Source organism: Stenella coeruleoalba (genome assembly GCF_951394435.1).
Source record: "Stenella coeruleoalba genome assembly, chromosome: 2".
Classification (NCBI taxonomy): Eukaryota; Metazoa; Chordata; class Mammalia; order Artiodactyla; family Delphinidae; genus Stenella; species Stenella coeruleoalba.
The window spans coordinates 133,499,328-133,516,028 of record NC_137147.1 but is presented as its reverse complement, the minus strand read 5'-3'; the positions used below and the strand labels follow the sequence as shown (position 1 = coordinate 133,516,028).

Here is a 16,701-nt window from a genome sequence, read left to right as displayed (position 1 = left end):
CCCGCCGCCCAGTCTCGGCGCTTCCTCCGCCGAGCCTGCCTGTCCCACCCGGCCTCCCATCCCCGTGCCATCTTGTCCATCCCCCTGTCTCTGTGAGTGAGGCTGTGCTTGCCCTGTGAGTGGGGCGGGGTGGGGAGCACCGCGGGCAGATGTAGCCGCCGCCTTATGTCAGCTGCACGAGCGAGTGTCCTGTGTCTGCCGTGGGAGAGCTCTCACTACCCGCCTCTCCCAGTGTCCCGCTGCCAGGCAGGTTTGGCCCTGAGGCCGCCCCGGGCTTGGGTCCCGTCCACAGGGTGATGCCTGGGCATCCCGGCCGCCTCTCCTGCCGTGTTGTTCAGGCCCTCAGCACGAGGAGGGCTGGAGCCACGGACCGGGGAGAAAGCCAAGCCTGACCAGCTGGAGATGGGCTCCCCTTGGTAGGAGGCAGGATAAACGTCTGGTGCTTCAGAGGAGATGGTGACCTGGAGTGGGAGGGGGAAGGGGAGACTCTGATACGCTGGTGGTTCTCACAGTCCGCCTAAGGTGTAGCACTGCCACCCTGTCCCCAGCCCTGTGTGTGCCCAGCCCCGTGCCTGAGGACGCAAAGGTGGGGGGGTCTTCCCCACCGCACCTTGTGGGGCACAGATTGAGAACGCGGACCAGCCATGGGATTTTCTCCCCTCGGGTTCCCCAGGGCCAGTGGTCAGTGTGGAACCTCTGAGGGCTGTGGGGAGGCTCACCTCATTCACTGAGACAGGCAGCAGGGGTGGGGTTCCCCTTGTCGTTGGCACTCTGTGCCCGCCTTTCCTAGCCAGCAAGCCCTGAAATCCAGGCAGTTCTGACTTGGCAGTACGCCTCGCGTCTGCAGCTCCTCGGCCCGCCGTGGTCCAGCACCATCACCTCCCACAGCCCAGTGTTGCCACTCCTCACCTCCCCGAGTCCGTTCTCTCTGCACACAGCCAGACTCATTTTTCTAAAACTAGACTTCATTCAACAACAAATATTTGGATACCTGCTGTGTGTAGGACTGGGGGTCAGCAGTGAGCAAAACAGACCCCGTGGAGTTCACAGTGGGAAGACAATCACGTAGACAATTACAAACTGATAAGTGCTGTGAAAGAAACATACATCATGGGAATCGGGCCTTGACTGTAGATCAGGGAGGGCTTCCCAGAAGAGGCAGCGTCAGAAGGATGAACGGGAGGGTAAGGGAGTGGGTAGCAGCATACCAAGAGGGAGGAGCCAGCTGGTCCCTCCTTCCCAGAAATCACTGGAGAGGGGAACTGATCCTGCCATAGGTGTTAGCCACAAGGAGGTTGCTGGTGACTTTAGCAAGACCTGAGTTTGCTGGGGGTGGATTCCAGATCACAATGGCTAGAGGAGGTGCGAGGAATGCAGGAAGGTAGACAATCTTTGGAGGAGCCTAGCGGTAATGAAGAGGAGAGGGGGTGAGAGGATATTTAAGGCAGCAGAGGCTTGAGCAAATCTGACTGCCAAAGGGAAGGACGTTTACCTTGGGATAGCGTCCACATACTGAGAGGGAGGCGGAAAATAGAGAGGGGAGGTCATGGTAGTGATTGAAGGTGGAACCTTCCCTAGAGCAAGGTTGGGCAGCTGCAATCCAGACCGTAAGGGGCAGTGGGTCTGCGATGGGAGAGGGACTGTCCTGGTGAGACTGCCAAGGAGAGGGAATCACGCAGTGGTAAATGTCTGACACTCAGGTCTAGGGCAGGTGTGGGGGAAGGGAGCTCTGATGTATAGTGTGCCGGTGTCCATGGTGTACCCTCTGCCAGGGTAGATTTCATGCTACCAACCTGACTTCACTGAAAGCAGGGATCAGGGTGGACTTTGACAATAGGCTCTCACTAGCTGGTCTGGAAGCCAGTTCAGGTTCAGAAACATGCAAAGCTGCCTGTGGCCATGAGGCCACAAGAAGGGCCAGGCAGGCGTCATAATGGAGAATTGCACCAAGTGTGACGGGCAAGAATAAAGGGGCGGGCTTCCCTGGTGGCACAGTGGTTGAGAGTCCGCCTGCCGATGCAGGGGACGCAGGTTCGTGCCCCGGTCTGGGAAGATCCCACATGCCGCGGAGCGGCTGGGCCCGTGAGCCATGGCCGCTGAGCCTGCGCGTCCGGAGCCTGTGCTCCGCGACGGGAGAGGCCACAACAGGGAGAGGCCCGCATACCAAAAAAAAAAAAAAAAAAAAAAAAGAATAAAGGGGCAAGTTCCGGGTGATGGGGCGCTGCGGCAATGCAGGCGCAGGTAACGGGATGTTCCTTCTACCTGGTGGCATGTGAGCCCCCCTCCTGCTCCCATTCCTTCATTACTTCTCCCCTCTCTCCCTTGGTTTATGGTTTTTTATTTCCCCCCTCTTTCTTCTCTCTCATCCTCCCCTTGTGCTCTACTGGCAACTACTGGCAACTGGCATGTCATAGATGAGCGAGACAGAGTTCTCACCCAAGGAGCTTACAGACCTGGGGGAATCCGCTCAGGGCTCAGCTCGGTGCCCAGAAATCTGGTGGATGTTGCCCACCACCAGCACCGAGCCTGTGAGGCAGGGGATGGAGGCGTGGGGCGGCTTCTCAGACGTGTGGAGAGCAGTCAGGTACGGGGTGGGGCGATCCTGGCAAGGGAAGGGCACTGACTGGGCAAAGGCGGTGAGGTGCTTAAGTGTGGCCGGGATAAGGTGCCATGGGGTGTAGTTTGGGAGCAAGTGAGGCTGAAGAGAAATCGGGGCCCAGACCCCACCTGGCTTTGCAGGCCCCTCAAGGAGTTTAACTTTATGCAAAGATAACCAAGAGCAATTGAAGGATTTAGGGCAGAGTGACATGGAGCTGCACTTCAGAAAGATCATTCTGGCTGCAGTCTGGCTAGAGGAGGTTGTTGCCAAGATCTTGGCTCTCTGTGCACCGCTGCGGAACGGAAATACGGAGACAGAGTTATAGAGGAGAAAGAAAGAGTGGCTTTATTTCTTTGCCAGGCAAAGAGGCAACACAGTCGTCTAGCGCCTCAAGAACTATGAGCCGCTCGCTCTTTCTCCTCCATAACTCTGTCTCCGTATTTCTGTTCGGCATCGGTGCACAGAGAGCCAAGATTTTGGCAACAGGGTGGTGGTGTCCGGAGTGGAGACAGGGAGATGGTGGGGAGGCTGAGAGGCCAGACAGGAGGTGACTGATGGTGGCCTGGACTAGGGAAGCTGGTAGGAAGTGGAGGGGAAGATGAACACAGTTGGTGTTTTACGGAGCTGAGTTCTGTTCTAATGGATGTAGTACCTCACGTAACCCTCCAAACAACTCTTGGAGATATACGCTATTATTATCTCCATTTTACAGATAAGGAAAGTGAGGCTTGGGGAGATTGAAGCATCAGGTTTAAGCAACAGTATGAGTGGCAGGAGCAAATTGAAGAGCTTGCTGATGGCTGATGCGAGGATGAGGCAGAGGAAGGGATCTGGGGGGATTCCAGTCTCCAGCTTGATAAGGTGGGTGGTGCCACCCATTTCCCCTCAGCCCTGGAGGAGGATGTGCTGGGGGTTGGAGAAGAGGAGTTTGGTTTGGACGTGTTGTCTGGGGGCCTTTGAGACATCCAAGCAGAGAGGTCTACTCCAGGGTTAGACATTCATTCGGGGCTGTGGCTGCAGGAGAAGCCAGGCTGAAAGCAGAGATTTGGGGATCATGGGCCCAGCAATGGTGCTTGAAGCCATGGACGTGGACGAGCTTGGCCAGGTAGCACGTGGAGCCTGAGGAGAGACGTGACCCGTAAGGGGCCAGGGAGGGAGAACAGTGACCAAGAAGCAGCTCCTGGGATGGCCCAGGGCAGCAGAGAGGCAGGTGAGCCCTGGGGCAGGGGTTCTCAGAGCAGGGGGAAGAGAGGGGGTGTCCACAGCATTTCACGTTGCAGAGACCGTGTTGAGAATTGTCTGCTAAGCACAGAGAACGGGCATCGTCAGGCCTTGCTGGAGCAGTTTTCCTGGGAGGCGGAGGTGGGGAGGGCAGGAGCTGGAAGGGCTTAGGGGGAGGTAAGGAAGCAGGGCTGGAGGGGAGCCCACCTTTCCACAGCTTGGCTGTGAAGGTGAAGCGGGAGAGCAGGTGGAGGTAGCTGAGGGCTTAGTGTAGAGAAATGAAGTTCTTTTGGTGTGTCCTCAAATTTTCCATTTACAGCCTTGGTTTTAATTACTTTGTGGAGCTCCAGAATCGTAATCCTACTGGGGGTTTACAAAGTACAGTAAAACTTCAGCTACCCAGAAATCTTGGCAAACGAGCTACTCTGGAAAACCAAAATGTACTTGGATGAAAATATTTGAAATATAGGATTTCTTACTTTTTAAAAACTTTTTTTATTATGGAAATTATCAAACAGATAAAAGTAGAGAGAAGAACATAAGCAAGCCTCACGTCCCCACGACCCAACTTCATCGGTCATCAGCTCAAGGTCAGTCCTGTGCCATGCGCACCCTGTTCCCCTCAAGCTCTGGGATATTTGGAAGCAAATCCTAGATGTTACGTCAATTCATCCGTAAAGCTTTAGTATGTTTCTCCAGAAGACATAAGGAAAAAAAAAAAAACTACCACAATACCATTATTACTCCTAAAAATTCTAACAAGAATTCCTTAATTTAATCAAATATCCATTGTTCACATTTCCCCAATTGTCTCATTTTTCCCACATTTAGTTGGTTAAAATTAGGCTCCAAACAAGGTCTATGCATTGCGTTTATTTACTGTCTCTTAAGACTCTCTTTCTATTTTCATATTCTTTATTTGTTGAGGAAACCAGGTTGCTTGGAGGCATGAGCGTTTGGGAATATGGCAGAGAGCGGAGTATTGCGGCAGGGAGAGCAGGATAGGGAAGGATGGGGTGGGTAGGTAATGGGCAGACAGTGGGGACATCCGTCTGTGGGAAGGAGGCAGGATGTAGGGGCCCATCCCAGGCAGGGAAGAAAGTCAGAGCTGCGGAGGGTGGCCCATCCCAGTGACCCCTGAGGCCCTGCAGCCGCTGGGGCAGAAGGGAGGTAGAAGGATGGCCTGAGACGAGGAGCAGGGGCAGAGCTCAGGTTGGCAAGAGGTCGGGCTGCCCGTCAGGCTGGAGGTGAAGTGACGGGCGGGGCCTGAGGTCAGGCCTAGAAGGAACAGGATGTCTGTGCTTGGCAGGTGGGGAGAGGACAGTGCCAAAACCCAGCTCCTGGCCCATCCCAGCTCCTCCCCACCTGGCCCCATCCCAGGAGGCCCTCCCTGGCCTCCCAGCTGCAAATCCACCCTTGGGCCCAGATACCAGATCCTTTCACAATGCTGGTGGTCCGTGGCCTGGATCCCTTGCTCTGCCTCTCCTCCTCCTCTTACTCCTGGACCCTCACAGCCCTGAGTGGGGCCACCCTCCTCAGCGAAGATTTGAGTACAAGCTCAGCTTCAAAGGACCAAGGCTGGCATTGCCTGGGGCTGGAATACCCTTCTGGAGCCATCACGGAGGTAAGGGGGCCAGCCATGCCCAGGGTGGAACACTGGAGGGGCTGACCAGCTCTGTGTGGCTGTGACTTGGTGGGGAGCAGGCCTGCCAGTACCAGCCACTGCCCAAGATGGGGCCAGGCCTGGGCAGCCAGTGCCAGGGGCCCAGGACCCCTCCCAGACCTGTCTGCTGCTCCACGACAGCCCCACCCCCACCCAGCAGCCTCAGTTTCTCCTCTCTGCTTCTCCTCTTCTTTGCCCTGGGGCTTCTCTCTTCTCTCTTTATTTTATTTATTTATTTTTTTTCGGTACGCGGGCCTCTCACTGCTGTGGCCTCTCCCATCACGGAGCACAGGCTCCGGACGCGCAGGCTCAGCGGCCATGGCTCACGGGCCCAGCCGCTCCGCAGCATGTGGGATCTTCCCAGACCGGGGCACGAACCGTGTCCCCTGCATCGGCAGGCAGACTCTCAGCCACTGCACCACCAGGGAAGCCCTCTCTTCTCTTTTTACCCCTCCTTGGAGGACCCCTCACCCTGCCTCTTGGACCTGTGAACACACACACACACGTTCATAGGATGAGTCCCAGACACACAGACACCAGGCAACTTGGACCAGCAGCAACCTACACTTTGGCTCCACGCTGTTGGGTCTGTGGCTGTCCAAGAGAGCTAGGGGGCTGCTTGGAGGGAGGCATCCCCATGGCCAGCTGTTTTGCCAGAGAGGGCCCCAGCCCTGCCCTGTATGTTTGTTGGGTGGAAGCAAGCATGAGAGCATCTTAGCCCATACTTTGTATCCAGGGCCTTCGAAATCCAGACCTACGAAGAATCTCTCTTCTGCTTGGTCTTGTTCTAAAAAGATTCTGGAGGACTTATAAGGACCTATGCAATACAGAGGAGTTTAAATTAGGGGTGAGCAAGAAGAATAAGACTTAGGGTTGAGTCCTGAAATGAGTCCAAGAATGTGGCTTGTTGCCAAAACATAAGCTGTGAAGTCTGCCCACCCTTCAGAGTTGGGCCGTGGATCTGGTTCAGAGCCTCCTAGCAGACAAACCAAAGAGGGAGAGCAGATCCATTGTGTATTTCCGTGTCTGCGAGATGAAATTTCTGAAAAACAGCATGATTCCTAACTGAGACCAGAACAAACATCCCTTTAAGAAGACCGGCCCTCTCGGCAGGGTTTAGGCCCAGTCCTCCCTCGCAGAGACACAGGAGGTAAGCCAAGGAGGGGGCTGTTCCTCATAGCCCGGAGCCAGGCCCTGCCTCGGGGCCAGGATGCCTGAGGGCCGAGATGGCAAGGCCCATTCCACACTCACACTGTGGGCCATGCCAAGTCTGGGATGTCCCAGGCCATATAGGGGAGCAGAGGTATATTCTTCAAGGCCACCCAGTGATATGCTCACTGTCCATTCATTCATTCCTCCTTGTATCAGACTCACCCCATGCCCTGTGTGCCCAGCCCAGAGCCACGGGGCTGAGTCTGGTTCAAGGAGCCCACAGTCTAGGGGGAGGTCCCATGAACAATCCACATGAGGCAGAGCACAGAAGGGTGGCAGGTGTGGGCAATCTCTGCCTCCCGCCCGCCACTCCAGAGGCACTCCTGGCCTTGCAGCCTCTGAGCCTCCCTGCCCCCAGCTCTGGCCTTTGCCAAGCAAACAGGCTGGATTATCAGTCTCTAGAACGGCCGGCAGGGACTGGGCCCTGGGCCACGTTCCAGGCTGGCAGGCCGCAGAGGAGGGGAGCCAGCAGGGGCGGGGCCTCTGATCACCCTTCTCCTTTTCCTGCCAAGCCTGCCTCAGTTTCTCACCCCTTTCTTCCCTCCTCCCCCACCCCGCCCACACCAGTGGTAATTCTCACACTCACTCCATCCCTCACCCTTTCCTCAGTCCCGCAGACCAGTTCCCACCTTCGCTTTCATACTTTCCCCACCTTGAGATGTCCCCTAGGTGCCCCCATTAGGAAGGCCCAGCCGCGTCTGGACACACCCAAGTGTCTGTTCAGGGTCTAGAGTTCTGACCGTCCACGTGGTTATTCTCTCCAGGTGATCCCCTGTGTTCTGTGGTCTCAGGCATGTCCTTTCCCTCATAGGGCCTCTGTTTCCTCATCTGAGAAACACAAAGGGTTGGACACAAATCTGTCTCATGGCGGAAAAAACTTGTACTTTGGAGTCAGACGGAGCTGAGTTCCAATTCACTTAGCTCCTTAACTTTTCTGAGCCTCAGCTTCCTCATCTATAAAAGGGGGTCTTATAAAAGCAGGCCACACAGACCTGTGGTGAGGCTTACATGAGAATGCGGGGCAAGTGCTCTGTGTGGGTTTGGCCTCCATTGCCCTCCCCTGGCAAAGGCCCATCCAGCCGCGCTGGGGTCTCACTTCTTCGGTGGATTCCTGTGTCGGACTAGCCAGCCTGTTGTCTAACGGCTGTGATGTTACCTCCTTCCTCCTCCTGGAGCCCAGCCTTGACCAATGAGAGAGAATGATGGGGGAGCAGGGGCTGGAGGGGCCCAGGCCCTGAGCTGCCCTGGTCCGCAGATGCCATCCCAGGCCCGGAGGAGGTACGGCTGGCCCCAGCCATGCGGAACTGGAATGGTGCCGTGTGGAGCAGGACCCCCGTCCTCTTCTCTGCCTGGGAGGTGGAAATGCAGATGAGGGTGACTGGGCAGGGGCGCCGGGGAGCCCAGGGCATGGTGAGTGGCCCCACCGAGGTCCAGTAGAGGGGGTGAGTCAGCGGGGCTGGTGGTGAGCCCAGGGTTCCAGTGTCCTGCAGGGACCCTTGAGCTGAGCAGCTGGGGACCCGCAGGCCGTGTGGTACACCCAGGGCAGGGGCCAAGTAGGCTCTGTCCTGGGGGCGCTGGACTCGGGGGACGGCATTGGGACCCTCTTCGACTCCTCAGCTGAGGACACCCAGGTGAGTCATGGTCTCCTGCCCGCCGTCCCGCCCACACCCTCCCCCTCCTCCCTGTGCCCGTGGCCCAGGCTGCTGTCACCTCCCACACAGAACAGCCCTGCCATCCGTGTGCTGGCCAGTGATGGGCACAACCCCTACGGGGCGCTTGGGTAAGACCCCGCCTGGCCTGCCCCGCACCCCATTCCTGCGCTGCCAGGGGCTTGGCGGTTACCCGCTCTGCCCACCATGCCCCTGCCCTGGCCTCTGGCGAGGAGCCCCACTCCTAGGGCGGTGCCCTCCTTTCTGGTCTCTCATCTAAGCTGATGGCACTGCCCTGGGACTCCCTGCCACTCGGTCCCAGAGGTGCCTCCTCCTCTGGGGCCTGGGACCAGAGTTTGCTTGCTGTTCCTGGGAAGCCCCCACTGAGTCCTCAACTCATTCAACCCAACAGCCCCAGGCAGCGGGAGCAGAGAAATGATGCGAGGTGGGGCCCATGCTCAGTGTTTTCACTCAGATCATCTCATATTGACACTCTTGAGAAGTGGGGATCATTAGTGCCCAGTTACAGGTGAGGACACTGAGGCCCAGAGAGGGGAAGTGATTTGCCCCAGGTCACACCGTTGTGCACAGAGCTGAGATACGAGGGCAGATTTGCCCATGGAGTGTCCACGCCTTTCCCACACCAGCTGCCTGCCTGCACCGTCTCTTTCTCTCAGATGACGTGGCTGCCCATCCCTCCTGAGCCAGGCTGCCTCCTCAGTAGCTGGGCCAGCTCGTCAGTGTCTCTCGGCAGGCATCCCCTAGCTCGTAACAATTAGAGTAATTGCTAACGTTTATGACCTGAGCTTACTGTACGCCAGGCACAGCGCCAAGTACTTCACATTCATTACTTGGTTGACCCTCATAACAATGTTATGAGCGAATCTCAATTATTATCTTCATTTTAAAGGTGGGGAAACTAGTGTTTGGAAAGCTGAGGTAACTTGCCCCAGGTCACACGGCCCTTCCCCTGCCCCGCGCTGCCTCCCTCGTGGCTGAAGGCAGTGGTGACAGGCTCTCTGGTGTGAGAGCTTCTGTGTGTCCATGAGCCCAGAGAGACTCAGGACGTCTCAGGCTCAACACTCCTAACAAACACCCAGAGCTAGCGGCACCGCCCCTGCGGGGGAGGCAGGCTGGTCACACTGTCCCTGGCTGCTAGGATGAGTCTCGTGTTGTCTGTCCTGCTGCAGGCCAAGCTTGGCAGAAGGGAGAGGAAAGAGAAGCCGTACCCAGAGGGAAGCCCGTGGGACGAGGCCGGGGGACTGGGGGTGGAAACCCCACTGTTGGTCCAGGCTCTGCCCCCTAGGGAGGAGTCCCAGGGAGGGCCGAGTCCCAGCATTCTGCCAGGCAAGGCCTGCTTCCCCGCTCCCCTCTCTTCTGCTACAGGAGCAGAAGAGAGCAAGGGAGGCTCGAGCTAGACAGCAAGGACAGGTCCTGCACCAGTGGAGGTGGCTGGCACTGCAGGCCTGGGAAGAACGGCCTCTGGGACCACACCTGCTGGTTAGGCCTTGGGTCCTGTGTGGCCTGGCTGGATTCCAAGTGCCCACAGGGATGGAGCCAGCCGGGTGCTGGGCTCCTGCCACCAGGACTTCCGGAACCGGCCTTACCCCTTCAGAGCACAGATCACCTCCTGGGGGCAGAGGCTGCGTGGGAGTCTCCCCTCCTGCTTTTGTGGGTCCACCAGGCAGGGAGTGCAGATGACAGGGCTCGAGCTTTATGAATGCCCATGACCCCACAGATATACCTGTGACACCACACACTGTCCCTGGTCCATGCAGGCAGCACCCCAGGGATCCTCCTCCCTACACAGACTCCCAACTGGCCCTGAGCACATGCTTGGGGGGGCTGGCGTGAGACCGGGTGTGCGAGCCCCTCTGCACCACTCTGACACCAAGCTGCTGCCCGCCTTCCAGGCCAGGGGAGCCAGTGAGTCAGGTGGGAGCGATCCCCTTGCCGGGGTCAGGGGAGAGGAGTGGGCTCCCTCTGCAAGGGGCCCGCGCCCTCTGTGCCCCTCAGGTGTCCTTGAACAGTGACCTCACTCCCAGTGACCCGGATGAGGTCTGTGTCGATGTGGGGCCACTGCTTTTGGCCCCTGGAGGTTTCTTTGGGGTCTCGGCAGCCACCAGCACCCTGACAGGTGAGGGCCCCTAGCTGGGAGCTGTGTGGCAAGAGGAAAAGGGACAGCCGCAAGGGACATTTAGAGAAATGGAGCAAAAGGATGTGATATAACAGAGAACCCGTGGAGGAACTCAGCTGGGGAGCAGGGAGCAGCCAGAGGTGGGAGTCCTGGAATGACAGGGCTTTGGTCTTTACACTCTGGGTACTGGGGAGCCATGGAAGGTTGCTGAGGAGGACAGTGACCATGGTCAGAGCCACGCGGAGGAGGTGGCCTCTGTGTGGTGGCCTGAGGGTGCTGCTCGGCCTGTGGTCATGGCTCTAGGTCAGGACGGTCCAGTTTTCTCACTCACTGGCGGTCCCCCTCTGGCTCTGTGTGGGGGTCAACCCTCACAGCCCACCCACCTGCTGGTCTGATCCTCACACCTTTCCCATGAAGTGAACAAGACAAGGGTCAGAGCTGCCCAAAGTCACCCAGATCTCTTGCCTGCCAGGAACATAATGGAGGCGGGGGGAGAGAGGGCTGAGTGAGTGAGTTGCCGGGTGGGAGCTACCTTCCCTCTCTACCCCCCTTTCCAGATGACCATGATGTCCTTCCTGACCTTCAGTCTGCGTGAGCCGGGTGCAGAGGTAGCGCTGGCCCTGGGCCTTCCCTGGGGGTAGGGCTGGGGGAGAGGCAGCCCAGGGATCCCTCCCCTCCCCAGATGCTCTTCTCATGTCCAGCTACCAGACCTGTCATTCCAACCCTTATCTCTACCGGCTCATGGAGCTCTGCTCAGGCCAAGTCTTGTGCTAGGCAGTGCTGGGGACCAGAGGTGACCCAGAGCCAGGCCCTGTCTGTCCTCAAGGACCTCCCAGCCTGACTAGGAGCTATGGGAGCACAGAGAGGTCCTAACCAGCCAGGAGAGCAGGGAAGACCGCATGGCAAAGATGAGCTTGGAAGAACACAGGGAGTGGCATGGACCAAGGCCTGAGGCCTGAGAGAGCTGCTGGGGTCTGGGCTGCAGCAGGAGAGAAGGGTGTGAGGGTCGGCAGTGCAGTGGGGCTGGGAGGACTGGAAAGTTCTGGGGCTGGTAGCAGAAGGAGAACCAGCTGTATGGGAAACCAGCGGGGTGGGGGTGTCTTCCCATCCTGGGGTGAATGTTTGGTCAGGGAGGGGGACTGGGTTTGTGGGAGACCCTGTGAGGAGACTCCCCGGCCCCCAGATCTCCCACGGGTTTGAGGCCTAAGTTTTCATCTTCTTCCTCCAGCCTCCCCCACAGCCCTTCCTGGAGACAGAGCAGCTCCGCCTGGCAAGGCAGCTGGAAGGGCTGCGGGCAAGGTTGGCCCTGGGCACCAAGGAGGACATGATTCCAAAGCCGAACTGTGAAGTCCAGGAAGAGGGTAGGGACCCAGGGAACGGGCAGGTGGGGCAAGGGCTCGATTGAGGGTCACAGGATCCTCTTCCCTTCGAACCAGGAGTCCTTTAACCAGTGGGGACACAGAGGCCCGAGGAGGCCATATGTAAGCAGGCTCTGGGGCCCAGGTGATGTGTCCTGTCCCTGCCCCACCACCCAAACACCTCTTTCCAGGGGAGAGTCTTGGAGGCAGAAGCCACACCTTTCTGGCCCTCCAAGAAGCCTTCGAAAGATAGGATCTGTTGCCCCACCCCAGCTGCCGGCTGCCTGTCCCAGCTCTGCCCCTATCCCCAGGGGGAAGAAGCTTTGCCCTGGAGGAGACACTGCACAGACACAGCCAGGTTCTGCAGGCTCTCCAGGGTCTCTCCAAGCACTTGGCACAGGCTGAGAGGCAACGGAAGAAGCAGCTGGTGTCCCCAGGCCAAGCCAGGCCGGAGGAAGCCTGGGTGAGTGGCCCCTCAGGCATCCAAGGGGCTGCCTGCAGGCCTGGAGAAGCCGAGCCCCACGGGCACTGGGTCTGATGGCACCAGTGCGCTCCCTCTGTCCAGAAAGAGGAGCAAGCACCGTACTGGGGAACTAGTCTCCCCCAGGGTCTGGAGGGAACCGAGGGCAGGGGTGAAATGCTGCAGGTCGCACGATGGGGTGGACCTGCCAGGCAGGGGAATGGGCAGGAGGGCGGCTCTGCACAAGCGAAGGCTCACAGAGCCCCACGGCTGGGGCTGGGGAAACGAGTTGCCACGTATTTAGATGTGGGTCTCCAGACAAGGGACAGAAATAGACCGGGTGTTTATTTGCATGTAGCTCCACGTGTGATTTGATTCACATACGCTTGCTTAATGCTCAGAATCCTCATTTCCCCTCCACTGCCATCCTGGCTTCTCCCCTGGGGAGTCATGTCCCATGGCAGACCCAGCCTGGGGCCTGAGAGCTGAGCTCAGTCAAGATGTTAGATGCTGGTCAGAAGAGGCCAGCGGCTCCTGTGAGCTTTGCTGGGCTCTGGCAGCTCTAGGTTTGAATCATGTCCTCAGGACAGAGCAGCTGAGGCTGGGCTGCTGGAGTGGGGCAGAGGGGAGGGAGGCCACACTGCAAGGCCAGGCCCAGGACTCCCCCTGCCAGGTTCTACCCACCCCTGAGAGACGTGGGCAACGACCCAAGCACCGGGAGTTGACTGTGCCCTGGGGGAAGTGGGGAGGAGAGGACTGGCCTCCTTTGGGGCAGAACCACTACTGGAAAGGGGAGGGACTTTGAGAAAGCTCCCAATTGGCCACTGTCAAGGGGGAAACCACCATCCTCAAGGAGAGGCTTTGAGAGGAGGCGGGAGTCAGAAGCCCAGGTGGAGAGGGTTAGAGAAACTTAATGTATCCCAAATGAGGAGGGCCCAGGTAATGGCGTAAGGCCTCTAGAAGGAAGAGGGCTGCAAATCCCTGGGGAAGGTGAACTCTGCGAAGAGAGGGGCTGTGCCCTGGGCCCTAGAGAAGAGGCTGGCACTCCTGCAGGACTCAGCTAAGGTCAGTGCCCTACTCCGTGGACAGCGGACTCTGCTCCAAGACCTGCAAGAGATGAGGTAAGGGCACAGGGAGATGAGGATCCTGGGGGAGAGGAAGGAGAAGTCTCCATCCACCAACTTGGCTTCTCTGCCTGAAGACCGCCACCCCCATTAATCCTTTATTCCTTTCATCATTTCCCGAGCACCCAGCACAAAGTCTGCAGCATAGCGAGGGGCTAGGGGCTGAGTTAGGTTTGTTGAACTGACCTGAAATTAACTGAATCAAGTGAAAATTTTGAAACTCCTAGTTTAAGCACAACTCCCTGAGACATTCTCACCCCAGGAGGGTTAGTAAATTTGAGCCTTCCTTCAGTGATAGCTTCTGGAAGGAGGGAACTTTTTTTTGGCCGCTGCATGCGGCATGCGGGATCGAACCCGCGGCCCTTGCACTGGCAGCACAGAGTCTTAACCACTGGACTGCCAGGGAAGTCCCAGCAGGGAACATTTTGATGGGGTTCTTGGAGGGAGCACAACCAAAATCAGGCCCAGCTGGGGGGTGGGCAGTCCATGACTTCATTTTACCCTCCTCCGGCCTCCCAGCAGCCCTCTCTAGGCCAGGCCTCTGGAGTTACCCATAGAGCCCTGGGGGCAGGGGGTCACCTTGATGCCATGGGAGGAGGATGGCTTCAGGTTGTATGCTGTGGCTGCACCCCAACCCCAGCCCTCCTCCCTACATCTAGATGCCTGGGGGAGGGAAGATGGGATGAGGAAAAGGATCTAAATCCCTGGGGGCCAGAGACTGAAGGCAGAGCCCAGGGAGCCTGGGGTGGAGACAGACAGCGTTAGGGAGATGCTTCTCTGAGCTAAAGCTGTCTTGAGGAGAAGCTCTGGGGTTCAAAAGACCAGTCCCCAAAAGGAGCCATATGGATGGCGTCTGTTTCTCACCCAGGTGCTGCCTTTGGGGATTATGAGAAATGGTTAGGCAGTTTGGGCGCAATCAGAGGGGATAATGAGCTCTTTCCCTTGGTTTCCACCCTGCACCAGGAATGCAGCTGCTCACGTGGCCTCAAGAGCCCAGGTCTTCTATCTACCTGTGGGCACCAAGCATCATTTCTTAGAGCTGGCCCAGATCCTGAGCCTTCTGCAGAAGGACCTGCGGGGTCCAGTGGTGAGGGGCAAGGAAGGGGGGGCCGTGGGGCTCAGCCCCCTTCTTCCAGCACTTCTGCAGCCCCAGGCCCCTCCTGCCTTTGCCCTCCCCTCCTGGGACTCCTGTCAGGCACACCTGTGTCTGTGTCTGTGTGTGCATGCACACAGGCATGCGGGCCCACAGATATCATCTTCTCTCTGCCTTCTCTGCTCTCTGGAGAGTCCCACAGACTCTCAGTACCAGCAGGGCCCTGGAGACCACTTGGCCCAGCTTCCACAATGACCAGAAGATAAACGGGAATGGGCTGTGCCCAAGATCATTCAAAGCTTCGTGGTGAAGTCCACTCTTCCTTGCGCCCCGCCCCATCTTGCTCTTTTCCTTGCCCTCTCCATCACTCTGTCTTTTGCTCTCTACTTCTCTCTCTTGTTTATCTCTAGAGACTTCGGCCCCCTGGAGATCCCAGGCCCCAGGCCCTCCCAGCTGTTCCCATAGATGGAGCAATGGGATCTGGGGTGGGGAGGCAGCTTTGTACTCTGCCCTCTCTCCAAGTTCCCTGGATGAGAGTCAGGGTATCCCAACACTGGGAGAGGGAAACAAAGCCAACAGTGGCCCAGATTCTAGGTCCCCTCCCTCCTTCTGGGTAAGAAGCTGATCCAGGATCTTAGAACATCTCCTTTCAGAAAGCGGCAGCCAAGGACTCCTGCCCACCTGGTCGGCCCCCAGGGGTTTCCTCGTGTCTGCAGCCTGGAATCTTCCTGTTCTTCCTCCTCATCCAGACTGCAGGCTTCTTCTGCTATGTACACTTCAGGTGGGCCTTCCCATGGCAGGACTTCCCACACCTACCTAGCATCTCTTGGGTCTGGGCCATAGCCATTCAATTTGAGAGAGGGGATACTGAGGCCCAGCGGGGGACCTGCATGGTCCCCCAGCTGGCAAGAAGCAGCGCCCAAGTTAGGACCCATTTTTTTCAATAGAGACTACTGACTGACTGCTCATCTCCTGGTCCCATCTAGGTCCTACCCTCACAGAACTCACTCTCTAATGTGAGAAACTGACAAGTAACTGACAGTCGTGTCCTTTGTGGTCAATGCCATGATGGCAGGAAGCTCAGGGGCTATAAGAGTGCAGGAAAAAGTACTTGAGCCAGCTTGGGGAGATCAGGGAATCACCTGGAAGGGACATTTGATATGGGTCCTCAAGGCCACTAGGAGATCTCCAGCCTGACAAGATAAGTAAAGGCATTGATATAGAGGAAAAAGCATGAGAAAAGGCATGGAAGCATGAAAAAATATATCTTTTGGAGAAAAAGTGGCAAGTTCAATACTGTAGAGCAAAGGGTGGGACCAGTTTGTGAAACTGGGCAAAGAGAATTTAAAAGGTTGGGGGGAGGTCACCGTTTCTGCTTAATGAGTGTTCGTAAATGAATGAAACACTTAGAGATGTAAGGTGTGCTAAGGAGCTTAGAAACCGGACAGTCCTTGTTGGTGGTATCTCAAGACAAGAAGAATCAGTGCGCGCTGGGGTGGTCCTGGCGGAGGAGTGAAGTGTGCTGTTTTAAAAGCACAGTGGGAGAGGGGCCGGCCGGCAGATGTGGAGAACAGCAAAGGTATGAGGTGGAAATGATGACAGGCTTATGTGTTATATATGAGTGCAATGGTGGCCATAAGGCTGGAACGACCTGGACAGACCTTGAATGCCAGGAGGACAGTGTGGTACTGATGGAGCAGGCCAAGGGAGCCATAGAAGGCCCCAGAGCAGGGGGTGCTATGGTGCAGTGAGTGCAGGGAGGTGGGTGTAGTAGATATAAGGAGCCTGGTCTCAAGAGCCCAGAAGGGAGAAGCCCAAGTAAACTTCTTCTCTCCCTGGCAGCAAGCAGGGGCTGGACAAGAACCTTCAGGACTATTTGTCCACAGGCAGCCTTCCTTTGAGTCCTGCACCACAAGTCCCTAGGACCCTGGGGGCTCTGAGGAGGCAGCCCCTCTCCCTCAGCATACATGGGTGACCTACCTCAATGCCCTGAAGAAATGTCCACTTCTCATTATTAGGAAGTCACTCTATGTCTGGGAGGTGGAGAGCTTGGCCAGTGTCCTCTGCCTCTGGGTACCCAGCTCTTACCCACACCTTAGCTTTTGGGGAGCTCCAACCTTATTAAAGGTGATTTCCCTCTCCTCAAGCTTTGATATGGTCATTTACCTTCCAGCTTCACCTTAAT

General features: G+C 57.2%; 1 protein-coding gene across 1 annotated transcript; it reads left to right on the top strand.

Annotated features, from left to right (window-relative positions):
- The first annotated feature begins 5,144 nt into the window (after positions 1 to 5,144).
- Positions 5,145 to 16,578, top strand: LMAN1L (lectin, mannose binding 1 like). The gene is given in 15 exon segments (XM_079913173.1): positions 5,145 to 5,300; positions 5,303 to 5,444; positions 7,951 to 8,105; positions 8,219 to 8,326; positions 8,417 to 8,475; positions 9,894 to 9,993; positions 10,361 to 10,481; positions 11,039 to 11,048; positions 11,050 to 11,089; positions 11,710 to 11,842; positions 12,151 to 12,302; positions 13,353 to 13,420; positions 14,387 to 14,510; positions 15,170 to 15,297; positions 16,359 to 16,578. Coding segments are annotated over 15 exon segments (1,509 nt in total). The 5' UTR covers positions 5,145 to 5,264; the 3' UTR covers positions 16,492 to 16,578.
- The last annotated feature ends 123 nt before the right edge of the window (positions 16,579 to 16,701 follow it).